Source organism: Ovis canadensis, chromosome 1 (assembly GCF_042477335.2).
Source record: "Ovis canadensis isolate MfBH-ARS-UI-01 breed Bighorn chromosome 1, ARS-UI_OviCan_v2, whole genome shotgun sequence".
NCBI lineage: Eukaryota > Metazoa > Chordata > Mammalia > Artiodactyla > Bovidae > Ovis > Ovis canadensis.
Genome location: NC_091245.1, coordinates 195,513,210 through 195,526,979, shown reverse-complemented (window position 1 = coordinate 195,526,979; position 13,770 = coordinate 195,513,210). Strand labels below are relative to the sequence as shown.

Sequence of the window (13,770 nt, the reverse complement as noted above, 5' to 3'; positions counted from 1 at the left end):
GCACAAAATAAGAATTAACTATCTTGTAGGAAAACTAAAATTTACAAAGTTACAAAATTTCCCCCAAATGTGTGTCCTATGTACATAATGTATAAATATAGAAATACTGTATTTATTTATATGCATAAATACATACAAACACATTAAGTTGTCTTTTAAAACTACCACAATTTCAGTGACAGTTTTAAATTCTAGGAGACCTATATAAATAATTAGTAAAGTTCAAAGTAAGTCTGTCAATTTTCTTATTGATAAACAGTATTATTGTTACTTATTGAAAAGTAACAGTATTTTTTTCTGAAATTTTTTTAAATTTCAAGTTCTACCATGACAATGTAAGTCACAGAAAGTAGCACCTTACAAACTACCTAACGATCTTAACCGAAGAGCAAAAGATTATTTCAAATTAATTTTTTCAAATAAAATCTCCTTAAATATATAAGCACAATAGTTTACCCCGTGTGCCCCAAGACGGTGGCATGGTGCAATGGTCCTCGCCCCTGCACATCTCTTTGGTTCACATTAGCACCATTCTGTAGGAGAAACTCGCACGTAACCAAAGAGCCCTTAGAAGGAAAAAAGAAGACAACAATGGGCAAAAAGTGAATGACAATGTATTTCTATTAAAAACCAGAGTATTTACTTTACTCTAATAGCCAAAAAGAGAAAATGCCCCCCAGCAAAAGCAGAGAAATGATAAATTATATTATTTTCTTCCCAAGAACTACTAACTGAGATTCTATTTGCAGTCTGCAATCTAGCAAAACCCACTACTTTCATTACTAGAATTCCCTTCCATGAAGAAAAAAATTGAACTTACACAAAGCGATATTCAGAAATAACTACTAGCTGCTGCTTCTATTTTCCAACCCACCTCTTAAAGCAAACAATAATGTAAAGTTATGCTCAAAATGAATTATGATTTTTTATGTTCTATTACCACTGAAAACCTGAATTTACAAATTCATACCCCTAATACAGCCTGAATAAGTGGTGTTGCTTTGTTTTCCTCGGAATTAGACCAGTTCACATCTGCGCCGTGAGCCAAAGCCTCAGCCATTTTAGGAAGATTTTTTTCATATGAAGCCCTATAAAGCTGGAGTCCTGGATTAAAATGTTTAGAGTCAAGAAACACAGAAGAATCTTGCCTTTCTGCCTCTGAAAAACAAACACAAATAAATAAAAATGAGCCCTTGGTAGGGAGGGAGAGAATGGGAAGTCACTGCTTCTTGTTTTTTGTAGGGTAAGAATTCTGGAGACAGATGGTGGCAATGGCAGCACAAAAGTGTGACCGACGTAATGCCACTGAGCTGTACACCTGAAAATGGTGAAGATGGTAAATTTTTATATTATATGTAACTTACCACAGCTTTTAAAAAAATCAAACTCTTACTTGTATCACAGTATGAAGTTGTGATGTAAGATTTTCACAAAGGTACCTTATTTCCTATAGACTAATCACTCCCCACAGCCTTCTTCTCTTTGAAATACACTGACTAAGTACATCAGGTCTCTGTGATCTTGCCAGTATCTGACACGTAGGTTGATTACTCTGTATTAGACTAAAATTAGGTATCTGACTATAAGCCTGGACTTAGGGACTCAGAAGACACAGTAACAACCCCAAAAGAATTTCACTACTAGACCAAACCTCACTTTATTCCTGGGATGGTCCAACACATCACAATTTGCAGTACAAGCAGTTCAAATAACATAAAGAATGCTTTCTATCGAGTATTCTGCAAAATCAAAACCGCTGAAATCATAAAGGAGAGAATATAGGAGGAAAGTACAAGTTAGAAGAAAACCCTGTTTGGGGGAGATGGGGGGTAGGCATCCGTAATTGTGGGATGAAGGGTGGATTTGCTGATCTCTTTCTCCTGACAAGAAAAGACTTCCAGGGACTTTCCTCTTACAAGGAGGGTAAGAATCCACCTGCCAATGCAGGGGACGGGGGTCCCCTGGTCTGGGGAGATTCCACATGCCGAGAAGCACACATGCCCATGTGCCCCAACTACTGAGCCTGTGCTCTAGAGCCCACAGATTGCAACTACTAAAGCCCAGGCAGCTAGATCTAGAGCCTGTGCTTTGCAACAAGAGAAGCCACTGCACTGAGAAGCCTGCACACCTCAACTAGACAGCAGGCCCTACTCATCGCAACTAGAAGAAAGCCCACGCAAAGAAAGCAATGAAGACCCAGTGCAGCCAAAAATAAATATATGTAATTATATACAAAAAAAGACAGTCCCCCAAAAGATAACGGGTAATAAGACATAAGTTCACATGCATTAAAAATTACCTTTAGTTATTGACAAGTTACTTTCAGCACATGTCATAAGGCTTAGAAAAATACACAGCTAGGAAAGAACTTCCAAATATGAAAAGAAATAGCTGCTTTCTCATTCAGCAGTATAACTTCCCCTCAGTATCTTCTGAAAGATTAACCACTTCCTTTAGAAACTATTCAATCAGACTTGGCATTTCACATTTCAAGTGCATTTTTCAGCGAACAATATCATTTAACACTAAATTTCACCAAACTCACCAGTTTCATATAAACTATTGGCTGACACTGTGGAGGGTAAAGATTCTCTTCCATCATCAGAGCTCTGCTGGATTCCACTGTCATTACTTTTGACTGTTATAAAGAAAAACCAGCTAGAGATTAAAGTTTTGAACCATTAAGAAAAAAGTCCAACAAACAATGAGATTCTAAAAGGAACTCTGAAACATCAACATGAACTCAGCCACCACCAGAATAAACTTTTCACAATTTTAATTCTTTGGTACACTTCACTTATCAAAATATGAATCAATCATGAAGCCTAGGAATAAACTTATTTTCAGAGTCGTAACATATCTCATTCTCATTACCCCAGCGTATGTCAGGGATAGTAAAGTCGATTTATCGTATGACGGTAAGCAATGTGCAATTCTGAGACAATGGGTAACATCTAGAGAAATGGCCACACCACACAATGACCACTGGCACAGACTTGGAATGCTCCACAAGAGCAGTACTTACTACTACGTAGCTTTGAAGAAGTATCAAAGTAGGAGAAGAGTGAATCTAGCTCATCAGGACAGAAGAGAGACTCCCGCCTGGCCTCGTCGCTATTTACAGCAACCACTGGGGACATGCAAGTTAGCAAAGCACAAAGCAGGCCACAAGAAGGGAAGAGGGCAGGAAAAAACGTTATTGGGAAAATTTCAGGAGGAAGAAACAGGAAGGATATTAGGTGGTTAATCAGATATTTAGGGTTTTTTGCATGATAGATCTATAATTCCCATCTCCCCTTGCATTTTAAACAGTTTTATTCCCTAGAATAGATACATTACAGTTGGCCCTTAAACAACACAGGTTTAAATTATGCTGTCCACCTATACATAGATTTTTTTTCAGTACAAAATACTAGAGTACCACATGATCTGGGATTGGCAGAACTCATGGATGCGGAACCAGTGATACAGAGGAACTGCAGAGCAGATACGGAAGCAGCACATACATGGAGGGCCAACTAAAAATTACATGTGAATTTTCAACTGAGTGGAGAGTTGGTACCTCAACCCCTGAGTTTTTTCAAGGGTCAACTGTATGTAGGAATGTGAATTACCAGGAGACTGTTTATATTTAACTATTTTAAAGACAGAGAAATCCAATTTTTCCTTAGGATATATAGAAGAAGATATATTTTCAGCATTTACAAAATCTACAACAGCTACTAATTCAGAAACTAAGCAAACAGCAAATTATACAAACAGCAAATAAACTGTAATACCTGAACTCTGAGGAGATGCTCTAATTTGTTCACTTGGCCCAAGTTTAGAAATGCTCAGCCTCTTTTCTTCACAACTTTTGGAGACAATCTTTTTTTCCTGCTCAGGAGGTGATGATGACATAGAGTATTTATCCACAAATTTCCTCTCCACATATTTTGCTCTGATATACGCCTCTTTCTCCTGTCTGGTTGGTATACATAAACATGTCATGATGTTCGGCTTAATCTCTTAGCATGACCAATAGTGAAAAGAAGTCATTACATACTGAATTTTTCAAAGAAAGTCACTAAACATAATACTAGTTAAAATGTTTTATGTATTTACAACATTCTGCAACATGTTTTCCTTCCAAATATTTAATGAACTATGATTTCATGTTTAAATGAATATAAATAATCAACCAACTGAAAAGTCACAAGTATTAACATAGCATTCTTATTCTCTTAATTTCTATGCTCATTCATTTCCACACATATTCCCTGTTGATTTCTAAAGAATGAAAACAATACCCAAACACTTAAAATTTACAGAAATTAACTTCAATTCTATTTTTTACTCCAATAAATAATGTCACACACTGAATTACCACTAGTCATGACCATTAGTTTTCTTAAGACAACTACTTTAACACAACACAGCATTTTTAACTTAAAGGGGACCAAAAAAAAAATCACACTTAAAATTTTTGATTTATGATACAACTATAAAACTTGTCAAGTTTCTTCTATACCTTCTCCTACTTACATCTTTCCAAAATGCCTAAGTCTTTGGCTAAAATAGGATATCTCAAGGTCTGAGATAACTCAAACAATCATAATTTTGCATAAATATAAGAATCTGATTTAAACAGTATTGGTTTAGAGAGCAATAACTTTTAAAAAGTATTAATTATCATAAAGATATAGTCAAATATAGGATTATGGCAAAGTTTTAATATCTAATATAAAGAAACATAAAGACTAAAAATAACATGAACAACAAAACTAATTATCCACATTGAAGGCACTCTTTGCCACTTCATTCAATAAGTCTCCATGAACAGGACTGGAAGTAAAACTTAAAACACAGCAATTAAGCAAGTACTCTCCCTTACCAGAAGTCACCCTTTTCAACTGTAATCCTTCAATATAAAAATGCAATGTAGGAAATATGTAGTTAACAAGTATTTGCTAAACAAAGTCAAAAATGCAAAAATTATTCATTGTAGGTATAGAAACTTGACCCTTGGAAACATTAATGAACAGATTTATCTCTTTTTAAAGGCCTGCAACTAATAGAACTTCATCTACTTTACCTGCTAGTAAGAGGTTTTACATTTCTTTGCAGAGCCTTAATTTTTAAGCTTCTCTCTCATCTAGAGATTATAATTTATTATCTAACTATAAAATACAATCTAATTAACAAACCCAAGATAGAAACAGCCACATTTTAACCGAAGCAGTAATGATCTCTCTGAACCATTCTGTTTCAATATTACATATCAATTAAAGGGAAATAAAATAATAGCTATATTTAAGATGGGGGAGATGAAGTAACATTTTAACACAACTGAAATAGTACCTTTGTCCTGGATGCGGTTTCTTTATTCCCATTTTTTCCAGATTCGCTTCATAAACTCTATTTATAACATCATTCCCCAACTCACACATAAGCTGTTTGGCAGAAAGACAGAAAATAAGCTATAATTTCCTAAAAAATACTATATTAATCCTTAAGCAAATACTTAATTCTTTGCAAGTTCTGAAAATGCATATATCACAATGATGCTGAAAGTTAAAACAAAATGAAGTGAGGACTGAGAGCATTATCAGCATTTTTCCATTTTTTACCAGAATACCTCCCTTAGAAGATTACTACTCTTTAAGACACATATTCTGCCAGACTTCTATCCCTCCGCTGTGGTTAGCACAAGGCTATATACTCCCAACATCAGCTAAGTTAACCAAAAAAAAGAAGCTTAAGTCCAGATAGGTTAAGTTTTAAACAACTCAGAACTGAAGCAAACTATTTTCTCCTTGGGCTTCCCTGGTGGCTCAGACAGTAAAGAACCTGCCTGAAATGCAGGCGACCTGGGTTCAGTTCCTGGGTAGGGAAGATCTACTGGAGAAGGAAATGGCAACCCACTCCAGTACTCTTGCCTGGAGAATCCCATGAAGAGAGGAGCCTGGCAGGCTACAGCCCATGGGGTTGCAAAGACTCAGACATAACTGAATGACTAACACACACACACATTTTCTCCTTAGATTTTATTTACATTTCTAAATACTGCTTTAATATTTTTTTGAAAGTATCAGACAGCTGTGTTTCAACCAAAATTTCTAAAATGAATCCACTGAGTTCATATCTACCCACAGTTGACGCAGAAATTAGATTTCTAGCTCCCACCCCCCACTTACTTCTTCTTTGGATTCATATCAATTTATAGAATCTATAGAAATAGGGCTCTATCATACGAGCCAACTTATCACTTCCATTTAGAGGTTTATACAATAATTCCACAAAGAAAACTTTTTTACTTTACATAACTGAAAGGATTATGAGTTTATCTATGGATTAAAAACACAAATGCATTAAGAAACACAATTTTCAGACAGAAATAAATATAGAATACACTACAACCTTTAAGCTAACATTTTTTACAGTAGGTAAACTAAACAGTGGGAATTAAAATGGATACACTATTAATCAGTATAAATTTTGAAAGTCTTGGGCTTCCTGGTAACTGAGGTGGTTAAGAATCCGCCAGCAATGCAGGAGGCCCCAGTTCGACTCCTGGGTTGGGAAGATCTAGAGAAGGTATAGGCTACCCATTCCAGTATTCTTGGGTTTCCCTGGTGGCTCAGCTGGTAAAGAATCTGCCTGCAATGCGAGAGACCTGTGTTCAATCCCTGGGTTGGGTAAATCCCCTGGAAAAGGGTAAGGCTACCCACTCCAGTATTCCAGCCTGGAGAATTCCATGGACTGTATAGTCCATGGGGTCGCAAAGAGCTGGACATGACTGGGAGACTTTTACTTTCACTTATTAAAAACCCAGTTGTGATCTAAAATTACTTATGACACTTTCATAGATATGAATTCTTACACAGGGAAAAAGGATGTCTTAGTTTGATGACTACCACCCCTGACAAATGTAAATTTTCAAATGTGTCTATGTTAAATCCTCATGGAGTCGGACATGACTGAGCGACTAAACTGAACTGATGCTAAAATAATGCCATAATAACATGATATACCAATCTGTTATGCAGCTCACTATGACAATATCTCATATTCTTAATAAAAACTTATATAATTACAAAATATTAAGGCACAAAATCTAATTTCTGAGAAAACATAAAAATGCAAGGGTGCTAGTTTCCTTAAAAAGTGAACTGACATACAATTAAGAGTGCTACTTAAGCTTAGAAACTTAAAAAAAACAGTAAGAAAACACCAGATTTGCCAAAATCACTTCAGATATATTCCAATATAATTTAATTCACTGTTGGCATTGAGAAACTCATACATTTGCAAATCTAGATTCTAAAATATTGACTTTTGGGGATTCCCTTTTTGGTTAGGACTCCGCCCTTCCACTGCAGAGGGCACAGGTTTGATTCCTTGTTGGGGAACTAAGATCCTGCATAGCCAAGTGGCAAAAGAATAAATACATTTAAAAAATCTTGACTTTTATGTGAAAACATAAAATATTTTATTTTTTTTAATTTAAATGTATTTATTTTAATTGGAGGCGAATTACTTTACAATATTGTATTGGTTATTTTAAAGGAAATATTTATTTTACCTTTAAAAGTTCAGGCTCCCAGGTATCCAAAGTTAAAGATCGCACTTTTGAGAAATGAACTCCAAGACTCCTAAGTTGGAAAAAGAAAAGACTGCATCAATACATGGAGAAGGCGATGGCACCCCACTCCAGTACTCTTGCCTGGAAAATCCCATGGATGCAGGAGCCTGGTAGGCTGCAGTCCACGGGGTCGCTAAGAGTCGGACATGACTGAGCAACTTCACTTTCACTTTTCACTTTCATGCATTGGAGAAGGAAATGGCAACTCACTCCAGTGTTCTTGTCTGGAGAATCCCAGGGATAGGGGAGCCTGTTGGGCTGCCGTCTATAGGGTCGCACAGAGTCGGGCACGACTGAAGCGACTTAGCAGCAGCACCATCAATACATAAAACTTTCAAATTTCTATTTGCACATTATGTAAGTTATTTTTCTATCTCAATGTGACACAGTCTCTAATATAGCCCTCAATACATATATAAATATGGACAGATCTTCTGGTTAATGGTGAATCCAAGTCCTCAAAATCACTTCACAAACCAGAATTTTATCCACTTCATAAAAGGTACAAAGACACAAACTGGCAGCCAAATTAGGCAGGAGGGAAAGTCCTCTAACCATTGGGACACAAAAATTTACATGTGTTTAACCAAAAGAAGTCTCTCACCCCAGGTGGGCCTACTCACCGATGAATCCCAGAACACTCAATACACAGGGTGATGCCCAGGTTGATGCTGGCCCACCGTGGGTCTGCCAGACCACAGTCACAACAGCTGGAATTCCCAGGTATACACTGGACTCGCTGCAATGCACTTTCTCCTTTTAATAGCTTATCTTTTGACTCATTTCCAGAATCCAGGCTCCCTGTGGATGGAGATGATTTCTTATCCAGCTTCTAAAAGAATTAAGATTTAAAAAAACAAAAAAGGATTGTAATACTACATTGCATACTACATGCTCCAAACAAAAGCTGCCAATCAACAATCTGAAGGCCTATAATGGGCCTAAGAAGGACACTGTTCTAAACACTGGGGGTTCAAGAATGAAAATATACAGGATCTGCCATCAATTGGCCTTTAGTCTTATACAGAGAACACATTAATAATAAAAAATAACTTGATACAATGACTGTCTACACAAGATAAAAAGGCAAAGAGAAAGAGGAACAGGAATTGAGCATGCAGGATGAGACAGAGAGAGTATGCATGAGACTATTAAGACTCAAGAAAAAAATAAATACTATTTTATACCAAGTTTTTCCAAGGTATTCAATGAACTGCAAGCAAGTTGTTTCAATTACTGCAGTGAATTACTGAAAATGGTATGGCCTTTTACTAAAGAACAGATCAACTGCATAATTATAATTACAGAGTGAATAAACAATATAAAGCACAAGTCTAGAAGCTCATGAGAAACCAGGAGAAAAGCAAAAGGTGGCAGATAAGCAAAAAACTAATTTTTTAAGTGCACAGCAAAGAATATACCAATAACGACCAAGTACAAAAACGGAGTTTGGGGATCCTACGTAAATAAATATATGGCCTAAAAAGTCTTTTGGTTTTAAAACATTTCAACTTTAATAAGCTAGTATTTTAGGACAGAATTCACACAAATATAATCTTGCCCTTCTTGAAAACTCAATTCAATAGCCGTTAAGCGTGGCTAAGCAAAGAAAGTGTGGGGATATGGTATTACAGAGAGGACTGTGCTGGGTGAGGAGCATACCCTCAGATGAGAGTGACCCCATGCAGGTTGTTGGTTGCCAAGCAGGAGAAAAAGGGTTTCTGCATAGGGAGACAGTCTAACAAAGGAAACGAGAGCCTGAAGACAGAGAGGAACCACCAAGTGGTAGTGCCACCTGGTGTGAGGTATTAGTCTGGCAGGTGGCAAATGGCAGCAGAGAAAGCATACTCGTCACAACAGGGGGACTGAGCATATAAGCAAAGCTGCTAAAAATAAAGGGAAGTCATATTTCTTACTTCAGAGAAAGGAGTTACTTATATGAAAAGGGAGAAAGTTAGAACAAACCCGACTGTATTACATTAGGACTGGAGATGACAACAGGCGCCCTAATGGTTTTAATATAAATATATTTATAAAGCAGTAAAGATGCAAATGTATATATGCACATGTATATTCCCTTATCTTGCTTTCTAAAACTATTCTCTACCCAAAAGAACTAGTGTACTTTGGAGAAACTGCTGATTTCAAGGCTGGTGCAGAGAAAGTACAAGATGAACTCAGGACATCTCATCATGCTAGAAGGTAGGGAAGAACTTCAAGATTGTTGGGGAAATGTCAAAAGGTTACAGAATCCAGGGCTCCACTAGAGAAATGAGTCAATCTGAGCAATAAAACAAATAATGATAGTAATGAATCATGATACATTAAATAAAACAGGGTTGTATCCTCATATAATTAAATTTAAAAATTAAAATTTGAATAGGAAAGAATATTTACATAGTCTCAAAGTACATACTCCCTGTACATACAAAATACTATTACAAAGACAGTATTTCAGTAGAGATGTCTAGCATGCATTACCTTAATCAAGTGGTCAAAGTTAACATCACCAAAAATGGAACAAATCAAAATCTCAGGCCACCTGAGAAGATGCAGTGAGAAGAACACAGCATCATTTATACAATATTCCTACCAACAGTGCACAACTTTGTAAGTAAACGTATCAACAATGGGGGATATTCTACCAAAGTTTGCAATCTTCAATACAATCAAGGTCAAGAAGGTCAAAACAGATGGGGAAACAGTGGAAACAGTGTCAGACTTTATTTTTGGGGGCTCCAAAGTCACTGTAGATGGTGATTGCAGCCATGAAATTAAAAAACGCTTACTCCTTGGAAGAAAAGTTATGACCAAACTAGATAGCATATTCAAAAGCAGAGACAATACATTGCCGACTAAGGTCCGCCTAGTCAAGGCTATGGTTTTTCCTGTGGTCATGTATGGATGTGAGAGTTGGACTGAGAAGAAGGCTGAGCGCTGAAGAATTGATGCTTTTGAACTGTGGTGTTGGAGAAGACTCTTGAGAATCCCTTGGTCTGCAAGTAGATTCAACCAGTCCATTCTGAAGGAGATCAGCCCTGGGATTTCTTTGGAGGGTCTGATGCTAAAGCTGAAACTCCAGTACTTTGGCCACCTCAGGCGAAGAGTTGACTCATTGGAAAAGACTCTGATGCTGGGAGGGATTGGGGGCAGGAGGAGAAGGGGACGACAGAGGATGAGATGGCTGGATGGCATCATGGACTTGATAGACGTGAGTCTGAGTAAACTCCAGGAGTTGATGATGGACAGGGAGGCCTGGCATGCTGCGATTCATGGGGTCACAAAGAGTCAGACACAACTGAGCAACTGAACAGAACTGATTACCAAAACTGAAGGAAACTGAAGAATCATAACAACTAAAAGAAACCTGTGCTTCTAGACTGGATCTTTTTGCTGTAAAGAATATTACTCGGACAACTATTAAAACTTGACATTTGAGAATTAAATGGTAGTAATGTACCAATGCTCATTTCTTGATTCTGATTATACAGGAGAAATGTCCTAGTTGTGGGAAGAACTCACTAAATTAATAATGGGCGGTGTAGCATATATTAGCTGCTTACTCTGAAATAGTTCAGGGGAAAATTTTTTGCATTACTTGGAACTTCTCTGTAAGTTATAGATTACTTTAAATTTTTAAAAAGAAATAAAACCTATGTTACTAAACCATATTTCATAATGTGAATTAGCTTGTAAGCAATTATCATACAGAAAAAGGATGTCAATGCACAAATCATGCTGGTTCACTCTCAGTATTCCTTTATTAGCTAATGCTTTTCCAACCAGTCCATTCTGAAGGAGATCAGCCCTGGGATTTCTTTGGAAGGAATGATGCTAAAGCTGAAACTCCAGTACTTTGGCCACCTCATGCGAAGAGTTGACTCATTGGAAAAGACTCTGATGCTGGGAGGGATTGGGGACAGGAGGAGAAGGGGACGACCGAGGATGAGATGGCTGGATGGCATCATAGATTCTATGGACGTGAGTCTGAGTGAACTCTGGGAGATGGTGATGGACAGGGAGGCCTGGCGTGCTGCGATTCATGAGGTCGCAAACAGTTGGACACGACTGAGCGACTGAACTGAACTGAACTGAACTGAACTTTACACCAAACTAGAGAAGCTGAAAGCAAAGTACAGTAACACAGGAGAACCTGGGCTGGACACCTCAAGGAACACAGGACTGGAAATGACACCCATCTTTCACTCTTCTTGGCTCATTTTGGCCACGTGCTATGACTTGAAAGTGTTTACTACACCATTCTCTCTGATAGTTATGTGTTTTGCACATGTCACCAAAGCCTCAACCCTTCTGTACACTTCCTTTAAGGTATCTTCACCAATTTTTAAAGCTAAGTCCTACCTGTCCTCTATGCTATAGTGTTTATTTATTAGGAATTCAACTGTGCTAATATTTTTATTGAGATTTTAAAGTTTCTAAAATTATTCAAGTTACAAACTTAGGTAGGTTTTAGGTTGGCCCTATCTCTATTTTTCCTGTAATCCCTACTATTTCTGGTGTACAATTCTGCTAACACAAGCATTTCAGCAATCCGCTAGCTTCTTCATCAATATGATCTGGATACACATCTAAATGTGTTCCCTCTCACAACTCCGCTAAAAACTAGAGAAATTTTTCAAGGCATCACCTGAGTCCTTATTGGACAAAGGTGTGATAATTTGAATGTGAAAAAAGAATAATTACCACAATTAATTGGGACCCATTGTGTTTTTAAAAATCCGGAAGTTTATAATGATATCCCCCAAAACATTTATCTGTCCCCACTTCAGGTAGCTAATAAATCAACCAAATGTGGTAATTAAAAGCAAAAATTTAAGCCTCTCTTATTAAACTAAATAGCTCCAATGATAAAGAAAACCTATATTTCACATAAGAATGCAAGTTAATAAATGGATATGGGAAAAGAATTAGAAAATCATCATTTTGCAAATTCCCAATAAAATTACAAATTCAGCTACAAAACTATTAAATGAATGGTTGATGGGGCCTAGACTTTATAGGGTTAAAGTAAGACAAAGTAGATTTGCAATGCAAAGGAATGAAGTATTAACAGACTGGGAACAAGAAAGGAAATGTGCCATGACAATGAAGGGATCACACTGTCATCTCCCTAATCCACATGTCTGCTTTATCTTCACAAAGAAGATTTTTGCATTAGCAATGGTAGGGTAACAATATTGTATTTCTCTCATTGCAATATGAAGTATACACATCACCTATGTTATAATCTATGACAAGGAATTCTCCTGGAACAGAAAGTCTAACCTTTTCAGCAAGTCACTGTCATGGGGAAAAAAAAAACAGAAGGAACTATTCTAGACTGAAAGACAAGGAACATTGGACTAGACTCAATGCCCAGTCACAAAAAAGATCCTACTTTGTAAAACAGGTTGTAAAAGACATTTTTAGGATAACTGGAGACATCTGAATAGACTGAGTTACAGACGATATTAAGAAATTACTATTTAGTGTGGAATGACAATGATATCTATAATCTACTTTAGAAACTCTCCCATTCTATTGATTTCCTCTATTTCTTTGCATTGATTGCTCAGGAAGGCTTTCTTATCTCTCCCTGCTATTCTTTGGAACTCTGCATTCAAATGGGTATATCTTTCCTTTTCTCCTCTGCTTTTCACTTCTCTTCTTTTCACAGCTATTTGTAGGGCCTCCTCAGACAGCCATTTCGCTTTTTTTAATTTCTTTTCCTTGGGGACGATCTTGATTCCTATCTCCTGTACAATGTGACAAACCTCCATCCATAGTTCATCAGGCACTCTGTCTATCAGATCTGTATACTCATAAGGGATTTGATGTAGGTCATACCTGAATGGTCTAGTGGTTTCCCCCACTTTCTTCAATTTCAGTCTGAATTTGGCATTAAGAGGTTCATGATCTGAGCCACAGTCAGCTCCCGGTCTTGTTTTTGCTGACTCTATAGAGCTTCTCCATCTCTGGCTGCAAAGAATATAATCAATCTGATGTCGGTGTTGACCATCTGGTGATGTCCATGTGTAGCGTCTTGTCTCGTGTTGTTGGAAGAGGGTGTTTGCTATGACCAGTGTATTCTCTTGACAAAACACTATTAGCCTTTGTCCTGATTCATTCTGTACTCCAAGGCCAAA

The 13,770-nt window shown here is 37.1% G+C and overlaps 1 protein-coding gene across 2 annotated transcripts in view; it reads right to left on the bottom strand.

Moving 5' to 3' along the window:
- Positions 1-13,770, bottom strand: part of ACAP2 (ArfGAP with coiled-coil, ankyrin repeat and PH domains 2) — a 172,306-nt gene that overhangs the window by 13,836 nt on the left and 144,700 nt on the right. For both annotated transcript variants that reach the window (XM_069557232.1, XM_069557242.1), the window contains 7 exons: positions 8,248-8,456; positions 7,565-7,634; positions 5,341-5,432; positions 3,780-3,964; positions 2,546-2,638; positions 971-1,158; positions 457-566 (listed from right to left, as the gene is read on the bottom strand). In XM_069557232.1, coding sequence (XP_069413333.1) covers positions 457-566; positions 971-1,158; positions 2,546-2,638; positions 3,780-3,964; positions 5,341-5,432; positions 7,565-7,634; positions 8,248-8,456 — 947 coding nt within the window. The remainder of the gene's footprint in view (positions 1-456; positions 567-970; positions 1,159-2,545; positions 2,639-3,779; positions 3,965-5,340; positions 5,433-7,564; positions 7,635-8,247; positions 8,457-13,770) is intronic.